This window comes from Glycine soja, chromosome 18 (genome assembly GCF_004193775.1).
Source record: "Glycine soja cultivar W05 chromosome 18, ASM419377v2, whole genome shotgun sequence".
NCBI lineage: Eukaryota > Viridiplantae > Streptophyta > Magnoliopsida > Fabales > Fabaceae > Glycine > Glycine soja.
The window spans coordinates 21,855,077-21,872,340 of record NC_041019.1 but is presented as its reverse complement, the minus strand read 5'-3'; the positions used below and the strand labels follow the sequence as shown (position 1 = coordinate 21,872,340).

The 17,264-nt window shown below is 31.2% G+C and overlaps 2 protein-coding genes across 2 annotated transcripts; one reads left to right on the top strand and one right to left on the bottom strand.

The window, feature by feature from the left end:
• Window positions 1-439: 439 nt before the first annotated feature.
• Window positions 440-13,045, bottom strand: LOC114395660 (homeobox protein knotted-1-like 6). The gene is made up of 5 exons (XM_028357492.1): window positions 12,216-13,045; window positions 11,951-12,073; window positions 11,621-11,756; window positions 1,801-2,039; window positions 440-833 (listed from the first exon to the last, which is right to left on the bottom strand). The coding sequence occupies exons 1-5, from the start codon at window positions 12,531-12,533 to the stop codon at window positions 675-677; spliced, it is 975 nt and encodes a 324-aa protein (XP_028213293.1). The 5' UTR covers window positions 12,534-13,045; the 3' UTR covers window positions 440-674.
• Window positions 5,042-6,290, top strand: LOC114395661. Its single transcript, XM_028357493.1, has 2 exons — window positions 5,042-5,907; window positions 6,006-6,290. The coding sequence occupies exons 1-2, from the start codon at window positions 5,696-5,698 to the stop codon at window positions 6,157-6,159; spliced, it is 366 nt and encodes a 121-aa protein (XP_028213294.1). The 5' UTR covers window positions 5,042-5,695; the 3' UTR covers window positions 6,160-6,290.
• Window positions 13,046-17,264: the final 4,219 nt, after the last annotated feature.

The window sequence follows — 17,264 nt, the reverse complement described above, 5'->3', positions numbered from 1 at the left end:
TTTATTAATATTAACATATACAAAACAATGACAGATGTGTTTAATAGTAACTAATAAGTCAAGTCACCTTTGGAGGTTTTTATAAGCTTGTTTAACCAACTAAACTTGTTTGATACAAAATAAAAATATTTTAGTAAATTCTAATTTATTTTCATAAACTTCTTCAACTAATTAACTTATTAAAATAAAATACTTTATAAATTATTAGATTTTTTTCATTTTTATGTTCAATAATTTTTTTGAATATCTTTTATAAACAAAAACGTCTCTTTATGTTATTTTACATTTACAAATTAGTTTCATAATTATTTGAGAAAAAAATAATGTATGGTTAATGTAAAATAATTGTTCAGCTTCCTAGTATAAGCTTTGAACTAAACCAAGACAACCTAAAGAATTTTGCAGCTAAAAAGTAAAAAACGATAGATACTTAGGAACCAAAACAACAAAAGCATTCCATTCCCGATGTCATCAGAAGTTATTTATCAAGATTCAAGAATACAAGTGAAGCGAATAAATTACACTATCATTCCCCAATTTTTTTTGCAGGGAAGTAATCAAGTATTTCAATGTCAACCCCTTCTGCTTTCAGAATTTACAGAAGAAAGCACAGGAAATAATAATTAATTAGGATATACATTTGAGAGTGTACGAGCCATGCACATGGACACACCTCATTCATCAGTAAGGAACCGACCGGTCAGACCATCCACCATAGAGAACGGCATGTTCTCAGATGGTTTCCAGTAGCGCTTTCTCTGATTAATAAACCAGTTGTTAATTTGCTTCTGGTCTAATCCAGTTGATTTAGCCAGTGCAATCTTATCACCTTCCTGAAAGATCAACAAGGAACAAGCTTTTGATAATGTAGGCTAAGACTTCAGTTCACTAACTGATGTCAAGAAATATTTTCAAGTAATCCATGAGAAAATAGACCATACATACCACCCACGATATAAAACAATTTTACACTCATCCACTTACAAATCATATATATGATAAGTTTGTTTCTCTTTTACAATAAATTATCTTAAAAATCATAACAATATTATTAGACATTGTAAAATTTTAAACTGATGACACATTGTGATAAAATCAATCCATGTTAGTTGTTAGGTATTACTCCCTCCCGACCAAAATTCTTAATGTTTTAACTTCTTTTTTCTTTGTTTCAAAATTAATGATGTTTTACGAATTCCAAGTCTCATTAATTATTTTCTTCCATATATACCACTATTTAACATGGTCTATATTACACAACTACTATCATTAATTATTTTATTCCATATATACCCCTATTTTACATGGCCTATATTACACAACTACTCTCATATAGACATTAAATAGAGGTATTTTAGACTAAATATGTAATTTATTAGTATTAAAGATTTTTTAAATTGTGGGAATAACCTTAAACATAAGAGTTTTGATCTGAAGGTGGTATATACAATAGGATGTAAAATTGTGGAAGGTTAATGACACCTTCTCTAACATTCTGTAACATTTTTCTAACACTCTAACATTCTCTCCATAGTTGGATGGAATTTATTAGAAATTATCAATTTTAATAAATTTTACTTTTCATTTAATAACTTTATCTCTTAATTTAGAAGTAAAATTCATTAAAATTGATGATTTTTAATTAATTTCTGTCGATCATAGAAAAAGTGACAGAAAAAGAATAATAAAGAAACTGTAATTAGTATTTCTCTAAAAAAAATTACAAACTTCTAGCCAAATCTAGCATATTATACTCCAAATATAGATACCATGAAAATGAAGCTTGAATGACATATTTACCGTAGGGTAAGGCCATTTGTAGTGAATATTCCACCACTGAAGTAGTGTTTGCCTAGCGTCTTTCGGCAGCTTACCCCTCTTTTTCTTCTTTGAAAATTCCAATTTCAAAGATCCAACGTGACTTCCAAACCTACGTAAAAGCCTATCCTTCAGCTCTCGATCTTCACTCCGTAATTGGCCATCTTGGGGATCACCATCTCCAGCACTAAAACCTTCTTCTGAAGACACACCCCCATCATCTAGCCAAAATAGAACCAAAACCAAAGTTATTAGTGGAGGTATTATCTCATCTTTGAAAAATAAATAGTTTTAGACTTTTAGCATTTTAAAAGTTATATCTTAAGAATCATGTTGTTTAATCAAATGATATGCAAAAATTACAACATAAAAATGAGAAACATTATTAGTCATATGCCGAGTGGAATGTTGTCACAAACACAACTGATAGCAGGCATTTTAAAAATGAGTTTAATGATCATACATGATAATGTAAAGTGATTTTTTATTGTCATTTAATTATAAATTATTATTTATATGATTTTTAAAAAATTATTATTAAATTCAATAAACTTATCATATATGATAAATTATATTTAAATGATAGTATAAAATTATTTTACACTATGAGGACATAAGCTATTTTCTCTTTAGAAATTTAATAGTTACTATATCAATACCATGGTCGTGCAAGGCAAAATGCAAGGATTTCAATTCATCGTTTTATGTATGGAATATCCAACCACAAGAGTGCTTAAGCCTAATTGTTATGGGGTGGGGCAAAATGACGTCATTGGGTTTCTTTTACAAACTTATTATCAAAAAGGGTCCCTTTTTAAACATATTCTTCAAGGGGTCTGTTTTGTAAGAAAAATCATGTGATATCACCATTTCCATCATCGTAACTTCGCTGTTCATGTCAGCAAAAAAAATCAAGTGTGTTTTGTTATCATCACAGGCGAAACACACTGCTTGCAACAACACTATTCATGCAGAAAAAGCATTCACGTGCCATGTGGGTTTTGCCAATGATAGTGGCGAAACACAATGTGCATGTCACATAGGTTCCGCCAGCAGTATTAACAAAAATCTATGGGTTTATCACTGTGCTTTTCAAAGGTTGCAAGCTCCGATGATTGAAGTGTCTTTTATTCTTACTTATATTTTGTGAAAAAAATTAAAGATAACTACTATTTAAAGTGTCTTTTATTTTGTGTAAGACAAAATTTTAATTGTTCATTTCATAAAATAATTGTGCGAAGGCTGAATAATATACCGTGACAAAATATAAGCAAGAATATATTATTATATTATTTAAGAACTTATAATTAAACATTTGATTATTTATTTAAACACACTCATAATTAAGGTGAAAAACAATTAATAAAGCTAGTAGATTTTTTAATAAAGATAATTTGGAAAAATTTAACCTTTTTTTTATAAATTTAAGAATATATTGATTGATTTCCACCTTAATATAATCTTAAATTTATAAAAAAAAGATTAAATTCTTCAAAATTATCTTTATTAAAAAATCTACTAGTTCTATTAATTGTTTTCCACCTTAATTATGAGTGTGTTTAAATAAATAATCAAATGTTTAATCATAAGTTCTTAAATAATATAATAATATATTCTTGCTTATATTTTATCACGGTATATTATTTTGCATTTACGCAATTATTTTATAAAATGAACAATTAAAATTTTGTCTTACACAAAATAAAAAGCACTTTAAATAGTAAAGTTATCTTTAGTTTCTTTCACAAAATATAAGCAAGAATAAAAAACACTTCAACCACTGGAACCTACAACCTCTCAAAAGCACAATGACGAACTCATAGGTTTTTGCCAATACTGCTGACAGAACCTATGTGACATGCACAGTGTGTTTCGCCACTACCATTGACAAAACCCACATGGCACATCAATGTTTTTTCTGTCTGAACAGTATTGTTGCAAGCAATGTGTTTCGCCAGTGATGATTATGAAACACACTTGATTTTTTTTGCTGATATAAATAGTGGAGTTACATTGATAGAAATGACGATATTGCGTGATTTTTTTTTACAAAACAGACCCTTTAAAGAATATGTTTAAAAAGGGACCCTTTTAAGAATAAGTTTGTAAAAGGAACTTATGACAGTAATTTTGCCACGGGGTGGAAATGTTTTCAGTTCCGCGGATGGATTATTGGGTTGGGTAATTGTAATTGGTTCGTATTATGCAGGGAACTTAACTATCTTATCATGTATAGGGTGTACACATAGGAGTCCAACTTGATAGTGCTTCTGTTGGGACAATACTGTTCGTGTAATGCTGGTGGCATTTGGAACTACGTTACTTGTAACAAATGCTCACTTTATTAATCCAAGTTTTTTTATGTGAAAAAAAAAATATTAATAACATTTTAAGTCATTTTAAAATGGAAGCACTACCCATACCCTCAACAATTACTCTTTTTAAATAAGCATTTTACCACTACTAAATATCGATCGCTATCCATTTTTTCCGCTTATTTTTTTATTAATTAAATTAATTTTCTCTATACCTATTTCTTTTTACACTAACATTAGCACATTATTTTTTAGATTTTTATCCTTTTTTTAACCATATCTTTAATAATGAGGGAAATGAAATTTATCTGAATATAAAAATTCCTCTTTAACAAGAGAAATGAAAGGAAGAAAAAATGATTTTAAATAGTTTTTAAACTTACCCTTCATTTTCTTTCTAATGTACATTTTAAATCAACTTCTTTTCTTTGATTTTTTTTTCCTATACAAACAAGGATTGCGTGTGAAAATAATAATAATAATAATCGCTTTTATAGAAATCATACATCTTTCATTTGGTGACTGGTGACACATCTTTTATGGTCGGATAATATAAGGTGAAAGAAAATAAGAAAAAAAAACACTTATGATATATTTTTTATTAAACTAAAGAGAAAAAAAGATAAACTTTCAAATAAAAATTCAAAACATTATTTTTTAAACATTTTCTTTTTCTTTTTCTTTTTCCTCGATTTCTTTCCTCTCAGAAATCCAGGGATGGCGAAGATTGCTTACAGGGCCAGCAGGCCACGGGCAGGAAGAAGTTTACTGATAGCCAGTCAATCCGACAAGGATTTGACCACCACATAGGAGAACAGTGTACACACTTGACCTTACCTTACCTGACCTGACCTGACCTAGGTTGGAAAGAAAGAAAAAGAAATAAACTAAAATGAAAAAGAAAATCAGTGGTCAGAGGCAAGTTCCATCATTGTCGGTCATCAGTGCAAACGAGGGTGACTAAAAAATTTACTTACAAGGAAGCAAGCAAACAAAACAATCTTTCGTAAACAGGCAAGAAAAGAAGAGAAATCAAAGTTAGGTCAATTCTAGTTTGGATCAGCACGAGAGATGGTTCAATTTGCACCATAATTTGTAGCCATGAGATTAATCTCTTCCTCGGGCTCATATGGTACATTCTCTACACCAGATTTGAGTCATTCCAACCATTCTCACCGTCGACCACCATGTGCCGCTGCCGAAGGCGAATCCTGGCGGCGGCATTTCATTTTTCCTTTTTATTCTTTTTCACATTCACATTGTCGCACACCCACTAAATCACAACGAGTTCGTAGCGCATCTATCGAACTCCGACGAATCCGAAACGCCCCCACCTAACTCGGACAATCTCGTCAAGCACCCACCAAACCACGATGAGTTCAGAGCGCATCCACACGAGTCCGTCGCGCACCCACCCGTCTCCGGCGACCCCGTCGCGCACCCACCCACCTTCGACGACCGCGTCGCACACCCACCAAACGGTTTCAAAAACATGAAAACGACGTTTTCAATTTCTTCTTCCTTTTTCTTCTTATTTCCACTTGGGTTTTTGCTGTTGGGATATGCTCACATGTGGGAAAACCAGATCTAGTTTTCTTGCAGGAAAGTCGAAGGGCCGACAACTGTTTTTCTACATGCGACTCCCGGCAACAGATTTGGATTTTGTCGGATTCGGGGTATTGGGATTCTTGCAGTGGGGATCGATCGGTGGGTTTGGGCTTGAAAAAGGAAGCACTGGAAGCACAATTGCCAACGACGACAACGACAGATCGAGGTGGAAGGTTCTTAGGTTCCTTAGTGACAAGGGGTGGTGACTTCACCTCCAAACTTGGTGCATTAGAATTTGTGGTCTAATTTTTTTGCTTGGAACAGGAATTGCATCTTTGATCTTGGGATGGAAATGATGGTGCATGGTGGGCGACGGTGGCTGGAATGGTATGTTTGGAACAAGAGAAATAACAAAATAGAGAAAAGAAAAACCCAAACACCGTCACTGGAAAATGCCTCCGACAGTGAGGCATGGTGACTGGAATCCTCAAATCTGATGCAGAGAGTGTATCATAACAACATGAGTAAGAGATTAATCTCATGCCTCAAATTGGATCACCTATCATGTTTGTCTACCCTAGTAATGGCCTAAAAGTTAAAATGAGATAAGACTCATTTTTATATTTTATTTTTTTTCAATTTACTTTTTCTTCGTTTCTTCACTGAGGAGTTGTTTTGATTTTTATTTTTATTTTCACTAAAATAGAAAATAATGATAAAAATATGTATGATTAAATTTTTGTTTTCATTCTTAATAAAAATATTTTTTCAAACTGACTAAAAATTAGAAACAATAAAATTTTGTTTTCAATGTTTTTAGTTGAAATTAAAAATCTTATTTTGAATAAAAAAATATATTTTCAGTGTTTTTATTTCTTAAAAACAAAAAACAAGACATCAAACCAAATATTTTTTAGAATTCTAATTTTATAAAAATAAAAATAATTTTTAGAAAATAAAAACTAAAAATAAAAATACAAATCAAATATATCACAACAATCCATCATTTGTACTGAAAGAGAGTGAAAAAAATAGTAAGAAGAAACTCATACTTTTACATTTTATTTTAATTAAAAACTTTTTATCTCAATTTCCTTTAATTTCATTTCCCTCCACCGAAATTAAAATCATATAATTGATCCTTAACTCTAGTGCAGACAAACTAAGGGTTTAACTACGGTATAACTACACAAACAAAACAGCACGAGTACGTGCCTAGAGTAATAGGTATCAGCTACTACATGAGGGCCCAAACATCCCTCTTTTTTTTTTCTCTTTTGACTTCTTAAATCACCAGACATAATTAGACAAGTTTTTTCATTATTTCATCCGCAATTATATTTATATATTTTATGTTCCTTTTATAGTAAACTGTTGTGTACGAAAATTAGGAGTGAATTAAGTACTGTGCAAAAAATCTATATCGCTCTGTTTACAGAATTTAATAGGGCTAATATATACCACACAAATAAGAACATAATACAAGTTCTGAACTCAAGATTTAAGAAACTGATATCAATATGCCTTAGGAATTCTTATATCAATGCCTTAAGAATTCTCGCCCAAATCGTGATAACTCTAATTTTTTTAATGCACTAATTACAGATGGACCACCAATAGAGTCTTCACAAGTGAGAAAAATTGAATATTTGTAAAATAGATAAATATATTTAGACATCTAAAATATGATTCTATATCTAATAGGTGATGTGAGAGATAAAAAAAAGTGAGATATTGACAACGAGTTTAAAATTTAAAATATCTAAACATCATTGTTATTCTAAAATATGAATCCAATTTTTGCCAAAAGGATCAACCTATACTGCCTTAGGATTGTTTTCCTTAAAATTTAATAAGACTTTCCTTTTCTTTTTAGGACATAAACTTCATGAAAAGGAGTGAAGGCAATAGGATTGTTTTCCTTACAAGGAGGGACCCGTTTCCCAAAAAGAAGTGGCATTTGGAGATGGACAAGTGTGTGATGTGTCGTGCAGGAAGGTAAATGAGAAAGTGAAAGAGACCCACAAGGAGGCAGAAGAGAACAAAATATCCAATCCAAGGGCAATTGGCAGACGTTATGCTACGCAGAATCGCGCAGTGCTTAGCAGGGAGGGCATAGCATAGTGCGTGGGGAAGATCTAAAATGGCATGGCATTGAACGTTCTATCAACACAAAAAGCTGCTTTTCCCCTCAGCGACAATTGCGGGAGTGCATGTGAAAGTTTTTCGCTCTTAAATCACCCGCTCCACACGGGACTTTCCATTTTCTCTATACCTAATTCACCACATATATTATTATTATTATTATTATTATTATTATTATTATTATTATTATTATTACTTAAACTTGAAACACCTCCTCCCATAGCCCATAGGTCGTCGCTTTTGCAGTTTTTCCAAAACCCAAGAAGCTTTGGAAAAGAACCATGACCATCAAATATTTGGAGCATGGATATGAATATACTTGCATAGTTGCATGTCATTTCTTCACACTAACATATTACTTTTATTAAACTACTGGTGAACTATTAGTTTTATTTTGATATAAATTAGAGACGGTGTATAAAAATCATCTTTTTTCTTTATAGTCTTCAATCTTCAACAAAAAAATTTACTCTTAGGAGGAAAAAAAAAACATTAAAACATCACCCGGAGGCCAGAAGAACATGTAGAACACGAACGATAATTAACAGGATGTTTTTCCGTCCTGTGTCAATCCCGGGGTTTTATATATTCTCGAACATCAGTCACCCAAAAACATGCATGCAAATATAAGAGAATAATAACTGCACAACATTGGATCACACTAATCCGTATGATGTAATTATTCCTACGCAATTAACCAGCATACTAAAACAAGTAAATATCGACAATTTGCCATTTGGTAGCAAGATAAATAAAATGACAAAACACGGGTATATAACTAATACATTTGAAAGTGGTTATATATTTCTTATAATTAGGACAAAAAATATTACCATTTGTTTCTTATAATTAAAACAAGAAGTAGGATTTAGGAAAGACGATAATAACTAGGCAATGATTCTCTAATTATACCTCACATCCCATGCATCCTCCATTTCATACCCCAAATAAACCATGGATTAGAATCTTATCCCAAAAGGAGACCAACATTGAAACACATCAAAAATCAAAGTTAACAAGTGGGCAAGTTCCTCAGATGCCTAATGAAGATTAAAACCACAGTTTTAAGTATTAATAAAGATCTACATGACATATTTAGTAGATGCGAGGATTCTAATTGTAACAATATTCAAAATAAGAAGCAATTCAATCATTTAGGGGGATCACATCAAAATCAAAAGCTGGTCTCACATTAGATGTTCAAGTAGTTTGTGAAGACTAACAAATGATACAAGTTGAAATTCATAACATAAAATGCCAACAATGACAATATAAGAAAACTATAATTAAAAAGAAAAAAAAAACGAGAGTTTCAAGACAAATAAATTTAGTTTAACCCGAACGAATTAAATGCCCTATCAACTATCAAGTATCAAGTATCAAACGCTATGAATAAAACATAAATTTGCCACACTAAAGCTAACTTAAACTCAAGCTAGCACCGGAAATTTGCTTCTATAAATACAAGATCTAATTTGATGCCAGCAAAGATTGCAGTACAAGGGAAAATAAAAAATCGAAAAGAACAAAGGAGAAAGAAACCAATGAATTTCAGGTCCCGTCAATTTCGCTTTTCAGACACGTTCAAGAAAGATAGGTTTGCAGAAAGAATGATTAAGGAGAATATCCATCAAAGCATGCAATACAAATTCATTTAAAAGCTAAAAATCACCACTTAAAAGGTAATCTGTACTTCCAAACATAAACCTATAAATTATGTTAGTTGCCAACCATAACCCACCTGACCATGCTTTACATTTGCAACGTTTTTGTTTCAAATAAAATATTATTAATCACCACCACAACCCACAGTATGCCAGCCTCAACGCAGTGAGCAATTTGGTTCTAGCATAAATGAAATATGGGAAGGGAAAAAATCCTAAGCAAAGTGGTTAATTCCCACAGAAATCAGTGTACACAACATCTACTTCTGTCTGATAATATTTATATAAGAGAAAGAAACGATGGAAAAGCCATCAATTTCCAACAAGATAGAGTAGTTTTCTTAGGCAATGCATTCAATCGTTATTTAACATAATTTGAAACTTTACGAATTTAATGACTTGAAAATAAGAAGGCCAAACAGAATAAACCTAACCACAATTATGCTGGTTTCATTTACAAAATTATCATACCACAGATGCTATCTATTTTATGAAATTGCAAAAATCCAACATAACTTTAGCTCCAGACAGACAATATCAATAGATAATTCCAAGAGGGCTTCTTTATATCTCAAACAACCTGCATCACCCACGCTCAGCTGGAACTCGATACTCTTTAAAGCATGAAAGCAAACATGCTAATATGATCCTCAAATCCATAACGGACAGATTTAAAGGTTAAAATATTGTTTAAAAAAAGACACTTAAAAGCCACAGATTTCGTGTCTGCAGCAAAGATATAAAGAAGAAAATTTTCCATCGATATTTCACTCACATAAAAAGAGATAATGAAGAGATACTAAGATACCACCACAGATGGAGTGTGTTACCGAAGCATTAACTCTGTTGAATCACGTGAGCTGTTTGTACTAGTGTACTACTATCATCTAAAGAATGAGAGACACGTGAATTTCAGACATAACAAGTAGGATTTAAAAGACCCAAAAGTCATCTCTAAAGCTAGTTGCACAGTGTCGTCATCACGTTTAAAATACCAACCAACAAACAACTAACAAGAAGTTGCACAGATTGTCTTGATGAAATGCACTAGTTTGTTTGAGAAAAGTCAACTTCCAACAGTTGATATAACGGTAGGAGTTAGTAATAAGGGAAGCAAAAGATAACAACGTCATTATCACAACGAGAAAAATGTTCCCAAAAATGGAAAGGGTCAAATATAAATCACGCGTCATTATCATCACTCATACCTAAAAACCCAAGTATTTTGAGAGGCAAGAATCATTGCTAAACTTGTTCGCCGAAGACTTTTAAACAGACTCATCGACGGAAGACTAAAAATGCAAAGTTGTGAGAACGATAAAAGGCCCCTTTAAGACGACTGGGTGTTTGCAAAACATCACCTATCTATTCTTTGGTCAGTGTCAAGTATCTAAAAAACTAGAAATTCAAAGCCAGACGCAAAGACCCATGTTCTTCAAACTAGAAATTCAATGCCAGGACAAATGCATAAAGAGTGTGAAGAGAACAAGAACAAGTCCAAGCAAGACAAGTCCAAAGATCATAGCAATTAATTCAAAGACCCATATAAAGATGAAACTGAGAAGTGAGGGGAACAGAAGGTGAAGGGTAAAAGAAAAACACAAGACCTATAGATCTAAACACATGGCAGTCCATGAATGAGCAAAACAATTCAAACTTTCTAAAGCGCGGTCACAGTCTCACATTAAAAGCACCCACAAACAAGGGGTTTTTAAAGTTACACCATATTAACTGCAGAAAACAGTGTAGCAGTTATGCATAAACCAATGGAAAAAGAGTGAGAAGCCCATCCAATAGGCTTATTAGGGTTTTCTACTCTCTTTTTTCTTATCTAACTTCAAAAGCTGCAAATCATGTATTATTTGCAAGCATATATTACTGATTATTTTGGAGTAGTACTATTCATGTTCTCAACAAATCAACGATTACTGGGTCTAGCAAACCTCTTTTAGTTATGTTTCTACTCAGATTAATAATGCTAAAGCACAAAAATCGTGAGGTGAGAGAGACTAGTAACACAGCGAGAGCAGATATCAACAAACACCGAGTAAAGAACCAGAAAGAGAAAATAAAGAAAACAAATGAGTGGAATTAAAGTAAAACAGAAAATGACTAGTGACTACTACTAACCGTAAAGAGTTGGAAGAGAAGAACGGCTGCAGAGATCGGTAAGCTGAGTTTCGATCTTGTTGAGGAAGGTGGTGGCTTCGTCAAAAGGCCGCGTCAGATCAGATTTGTATTTCACCAGCATGTCACAGTAGGTTTCCTGAAACATAATACAAAACAAAAATCACACACACAAAGTAAATAAATCAGTGAGAAAAGTCTCGCATTATTACTTGGCTTGGGTTAATGTATGTGAATGTGAAAATATGTATATATAAAACGTGCGTGCGTGCGTGTGTGTGTGCGTGCAGGTATGAAAGAGAAGAAGGAGAAAGGGAAGGAAGAGGAGGGGACCATGAACTCGTCGAGTTCGGGATCGGCTCCAACGCACGTGGAAACAACAACGTCCCTCTGGCGAACGTCGTTTTCTCGTCGGATTTCCTCTAACAAACACGTGAGTTCTGGAGGCGCTCCAACCTGAAGAGAAAACAGTTTGATTTGTTATAACCGCATTTTGTTAAAGACAGTTATCAACAATTGCATCCTAGTAAAAAAAAAGATAGTAGTTGTTCTCGGCGTGGAAAAACAGTTAAAAGTGATATGAGGAGTGAATAATTACCTTCTGACATTCGATGTAGGCTTGGAGGAGACGAGGGTAGTGAGGGTGAGAGGCGATTTTGGCTTTGATGAGAGAAGAGGCGTCGTGGTGGCGCTGAATTTCTGGTGCGACGGAGACGTTAGGGTAGGGTTCGGTTTCGTTGCCGGCGGTGACGGCGATGGCGGCGGAGAGAAACTCGTCGGATCCGAACATTGGAGTCCGGGCGGCGGAGGACATTAGGAAGCTGTGGTACTCCGCCGGAAATATGTTCTCCGGCGTCATCAGCGCCCTGTCCGTGTACTCCGCCGTGGATGACACGCCGTATATTTCGTCTTCCATAACGTTGCGTCGTTTAGCTTCTTCGCCTTTTCTGCGTCTTTGTGGTGTGGCTGAGGCGGTGTTCTAGAAGAATAATTTGCAAAGCGAACAACAACAACAGCAATAACACATCACAATATTATTATACTAGTGTTAACACGATTCACAAATGATGAGTGCCTTTTACTTTTATGATTTTTACGATTATGATTCACGCTAACTAGTTTTTTATTATGCGAAGCTGGGAAGATAGGGAATTATTTTTGACAAATAAAAAAAAAAAGTGAAATCGCCACACTTACGTTCACTACTGCTGGTACTAATATCGATGAAGATGAAGATTTTTATCTGATGTTTATAATAAATTAATCTTTCTGGAATAAAATAATAATAAAATAAAAATAAATATGGGTGGAACTAGAGTTTAGGATTTGGGGCGAGTAACGGAAAAGAGAGAAAGTGTAATGGGGAGAGTGATTTTTTCGTGAGGATGCAAGCAACTGCAGCGACAACCAGGAGAAGCAGCGACACACCGCCAGTGATGTAAACAAAACGGGAAATTATATCAAGAGAAGAAAAAAAAAATAGTAATAAAAGAGACTGAAGTTCAGCTGATTTTCTTTGCCTTTATTATTTTTTAATTAAACTAATGCAACTTGAAACGGCACGTAACACCTCAAATTCCTTTTTTTTTTTTATAAAAATATTTAGAAGAACGACACGTGCTCCCATCCAAAGAAGGTAAATCTTTCCTATTCAAGAAGAACACTTATAAAAATATTTACCTTAACTTATTTCAAAGAGACGAGTGGAATTCGAACTTGCCACTTATAAATGTAAAATTATGTCTTGTTCCACTTAAATTTCTCTCTGCACCTGATGATTGTCCTTCTGCTTAATTATAAGTTATTCTTTAAACTATTTTATTAGCGTACGGTGTTTATTTGTTTTGTTAATTATGAATTAGGCTAATTATTTTTAATAGAATCTCACGTTTCAATTACAATTTTAACATTCACACATTTTTATTTGAGTTCAGTTTCACTTAAATGATTCATGTTTAAATTTTATTTAAAATAGTTATAACAAGTTCACTATTAGGAACTGTTTTGTGTAGAGGGAAAAAATATGGGTACGTAATAGCTTGGGATTTAATTAAAGGGATAAATTGAAACATCATTTGGGTTGTCTGGGCCAATCGGCGGGGCCATGTGGTGGTAATTTATGACCTTCCCTATTGTTATTGCTCCTATGTCTTGAAAGGGAAATTCAACTGGTCCACTAGCCTTTTAGTAAGTGCACTTGAATTATAATATGAGAGATATTGGTTGCGAAGATAAAAGAAAAGGAAAAAGAGATTGAAAAATAGAATTCATACGCTCAGAAAAATTAATAATATTAACAAGAATAAATAATTAATTTTATTTATGAAAGTATGATGCCATGGTAAATTGATTCTTTAAAAATAAAAAATATAAATTTAATTTTTGAATATGCAAAAAATACAACAAATTAGTATTTTTGTTAAACTTGTAAAATCATTATGTCATTAAGTTATGATGTTCAAGGACCAATTTGACAATAAATTATATTTTTTTAGGATCAATTTAACATTAAGTTAAAAATTTCAAGATTTAATTTATCATTAAACTATCCGCATAACTAATTTGTTATATTTTTGTACATTTACAAACTAAATTTAAATTTTTTATCTTTCAAAGATTAATTTGTCAATGTCTCTTCAAAGATAAATTTGACTATTTACCCTACTAACAATTAACATTTGTCAATAAAAAATAATTATATTATATTTTTTTAATTAGAATTGAAATTTTATTTTAGTAATCTACATAATAAATTTTATACTAAAAGATTTTGTAAATTTCTAAGGTAAAATTTCAATTAATTTTGATTAAAAAAACAAAAATAATACCACATTTGTCCTTAAATATAAGACTCTTTTAAATAATTAATATCTTTTAAGAAAGTTAGTAAATTTAGTTACTAGGACTAAATTTGTAATATTTTACCAAAATTACCCTTAAATTTTTTGGGACGGGCTATCTCACTTGCACTTAATTGCATTCTCCCTAATTAATAAATGTGTTTTAGTTATCTTGTTTAATCCTCACAAGAGATAATAAGTTTATCTTATTAATTTATAATGTTTATTGTAAAGTAATTGAGGGTATTTCAGTCAAAAAAATAATTAATATAATAGACAACTTGAAAAGAACTTATAAAAAGGAGACAAAATTTTGAAAAAAAAAGAGCCTTATATTAAGGAGTACTTCTTCTGTCCCATGATCATTATAGTATAAGAAGAAAAAATGTATTTCAATATAATTATCATTTTAATTTTTAATGTAATATTGTTTACTTTTTTTCACTTATATCCTTTATCTACCATATCTATTATCTACTATATCTATTATATAAAAAGAAAGTTTTATTGCACGGAATTATGTCACGTGCCACATCATATTTATTTCTTCTAAATAATTCAATTAATATAGATTTTATTTTTATTCCTTTTTCAATAAAATCTTAAATCAATTAAATCTACAACATCTATTACATAAAAAGAAAGTTTTATTGTATAGGGTGATGTTATGTGGTATCTCATGTTCATTCCCTCTAAATAATTCAATTAATATAAATTTTATATTTATTCTATTTTCAGTAAAATCTTAAATTAATTATAATACATAAAAATCATGTAAATTAATATGACATATTTTTTGTTGATGAAAGACCAATGTAAAAATATTCATATATTTTAAAATATAATAATTGTCATTAAAAATAAATTTTATGTGAACACAACTCAAATATTCATTTCTAGTATTTTTTTTTTTATTTGAATAGCTAAAAGTTAAATCGATTCATACATGTATATTTTACTATTATGAAATATACACCTAAAACAATTTTAATTCACTGTTCAATAAACCAATTTAAAGTAACATTAATTTATTCTATATTTACTTTATGTTATATATTATAATTTAAAAAGTTTTTAGTTCACCACATGTGTGGATATAAAATGTATTTAAATATTTATTGACATATTTATTAATACATATTTATTTAAATTAAAAATAAAATATATTAAAATTTTAAATAATAGAAAAAATACTCTTATAATTATAAAATATGAAATTAGTATTTATGTAAAACACAAGAAACTAAGCTAGTAATATTAATGATATGGTTTATAAAATTAAAAATAAAGTAGTGATTATAAGATTAATTTTATAAAATTATTATTTTTATTTATTTATTAATTTTTTTCTAAATGTGTAAAATAACTTTATTATAATTATAATGGGACCAAGGTACCTAAAATAATGTGTCTTAAGTTTTTTTAATATTAAATATTCTCACTATTATGTTCCTTGACTAAGTTCACTGATTAGATAGTCACTCACTATGGTTTACGACACGTCAACTATGTGTTTCGCAGTGTATTTTGTTTCTTTTTCATTCATTGAGAGTATCTTTTCTCTCTTATATGACACAACACGCGAGTCTCTTTAGGACAAAAAAAACAAAACAATTTCAGAGTTGACGATGGTTGTATCGTAAAAATCAATTCCTTTCCATAATTAATGGATGTCCGAGTTTGTCTAGGCCAAAAACTAATTTTACATTTGAAGAAAAATAAATACTTCTCGTATGTATTTATATATATATATATATATATATAATAGAGTACTGTGACTGTTAATATAAGTATTTGCAGAGTTTTTTTATAAAAAAACTTTAAAGTCTATAATTTTTTATTAATTGATAAAAAAATATACGAACAATCTATAGATTTCAAACTCATGGCAATATGACTTTGTTACTGAAGTACATTATAAAAGTTTTAAACAATTCAAGTAAATATCCAGATAATATAGACTTTGGTTCCTATACTTTGTATTGGGTAACTATTTGATTTTATATTTTAAAAATGATCAATTTAATTCACAAAAATATTAATATTATAAAAAATTAATTCAACCATTAAGTATGATTTGTTTCTATGAGTGCACATGTGACATGTTGTTATAGGCATGATAAATTCATGTATGCATGAGATGTTCCAGGTTAGTGTACATTGTTTTGAATTAAAATGTTAATGTTTTTATTTTATTTTTTTACCTCTTCTTTTTAATATATCCTTGATGGTCTCTCCTCTTTTTCTTTGATTTTTCATCGACGGCGGTTTCCTCTGTCATGCTTGAAAGTGTTGCCACACTTCATCCCCTAAATCTTCTTCATCACCCTCCCCTTCCATGTGTGAAACCCTCAAAATTCAAAACCCTCCAAAATTACCATCACAATTTTAGATCCAATGGATAATTAAAACCTCAAATTTATAGTAACAAAATATCTTAAAATTATACAAAGAAAAAAGAAATCTCAAATAATGGATGGACAAAATAGATTCTCACGCATATCATTATTATGAATTGTGAAACCACAATGGATTGAAAACAAAAAAAAGTCATGTACAACATAAAATCAACAATACCAATCTAGATCTATATATCTAGAATCAATATCTCGAACATTGCATTGTGACAGGGACAAAGATGGCAAGCGGATAGGGCTTGAGCACAACGAGGATGTGTTGCCATTAAGTCCCAAGATTGATAGTGGCAAAGGCACTGACCTCAATAAAGATGTTGTGGTTGCCATAAGAGAGCAAGACACGAAGATCTTGGTTTTGGTGGTGGCTACAATTTAGGAGCCATGAGGTGG

Coding starts and splice junctions, on each gene's coding strand:
- LOC114395661 (XM_028357493.1), top strand. CDS start 5,696: ATGCTCACATGTGGGAAAACCAGATCTAGTTTTCTTGCAGGAAAGTCG. Junction 5,908..6,005: donor GACGACAACGACAGATCGAG/GTGGAAGGTTCT, acceptor TGCTTGGAACAG/GAATTGCATCTTTGATCTTG.
- LOC114395660 (XM_028357492.1), bottom strand. CDS start 12,533: ATGGAAGACGAAATATACGGCGTGTCATCCACGGCGGAGTACACGGAC. Junction 11,757..11,950: donor CCGAACTCGACGAGTTCATG/GTCCCCTCCTCT, acceptor ATTATGTTTCAG/GAAACCTACTGTGACATGCT. Junction 2,040..11,620: donor TTCTCTTCCAACTCTTTACG/GTTAGTAGTAGT, acceptor TATTTTGGCTAG/ATGATGGGGGTGTGTCTTCA.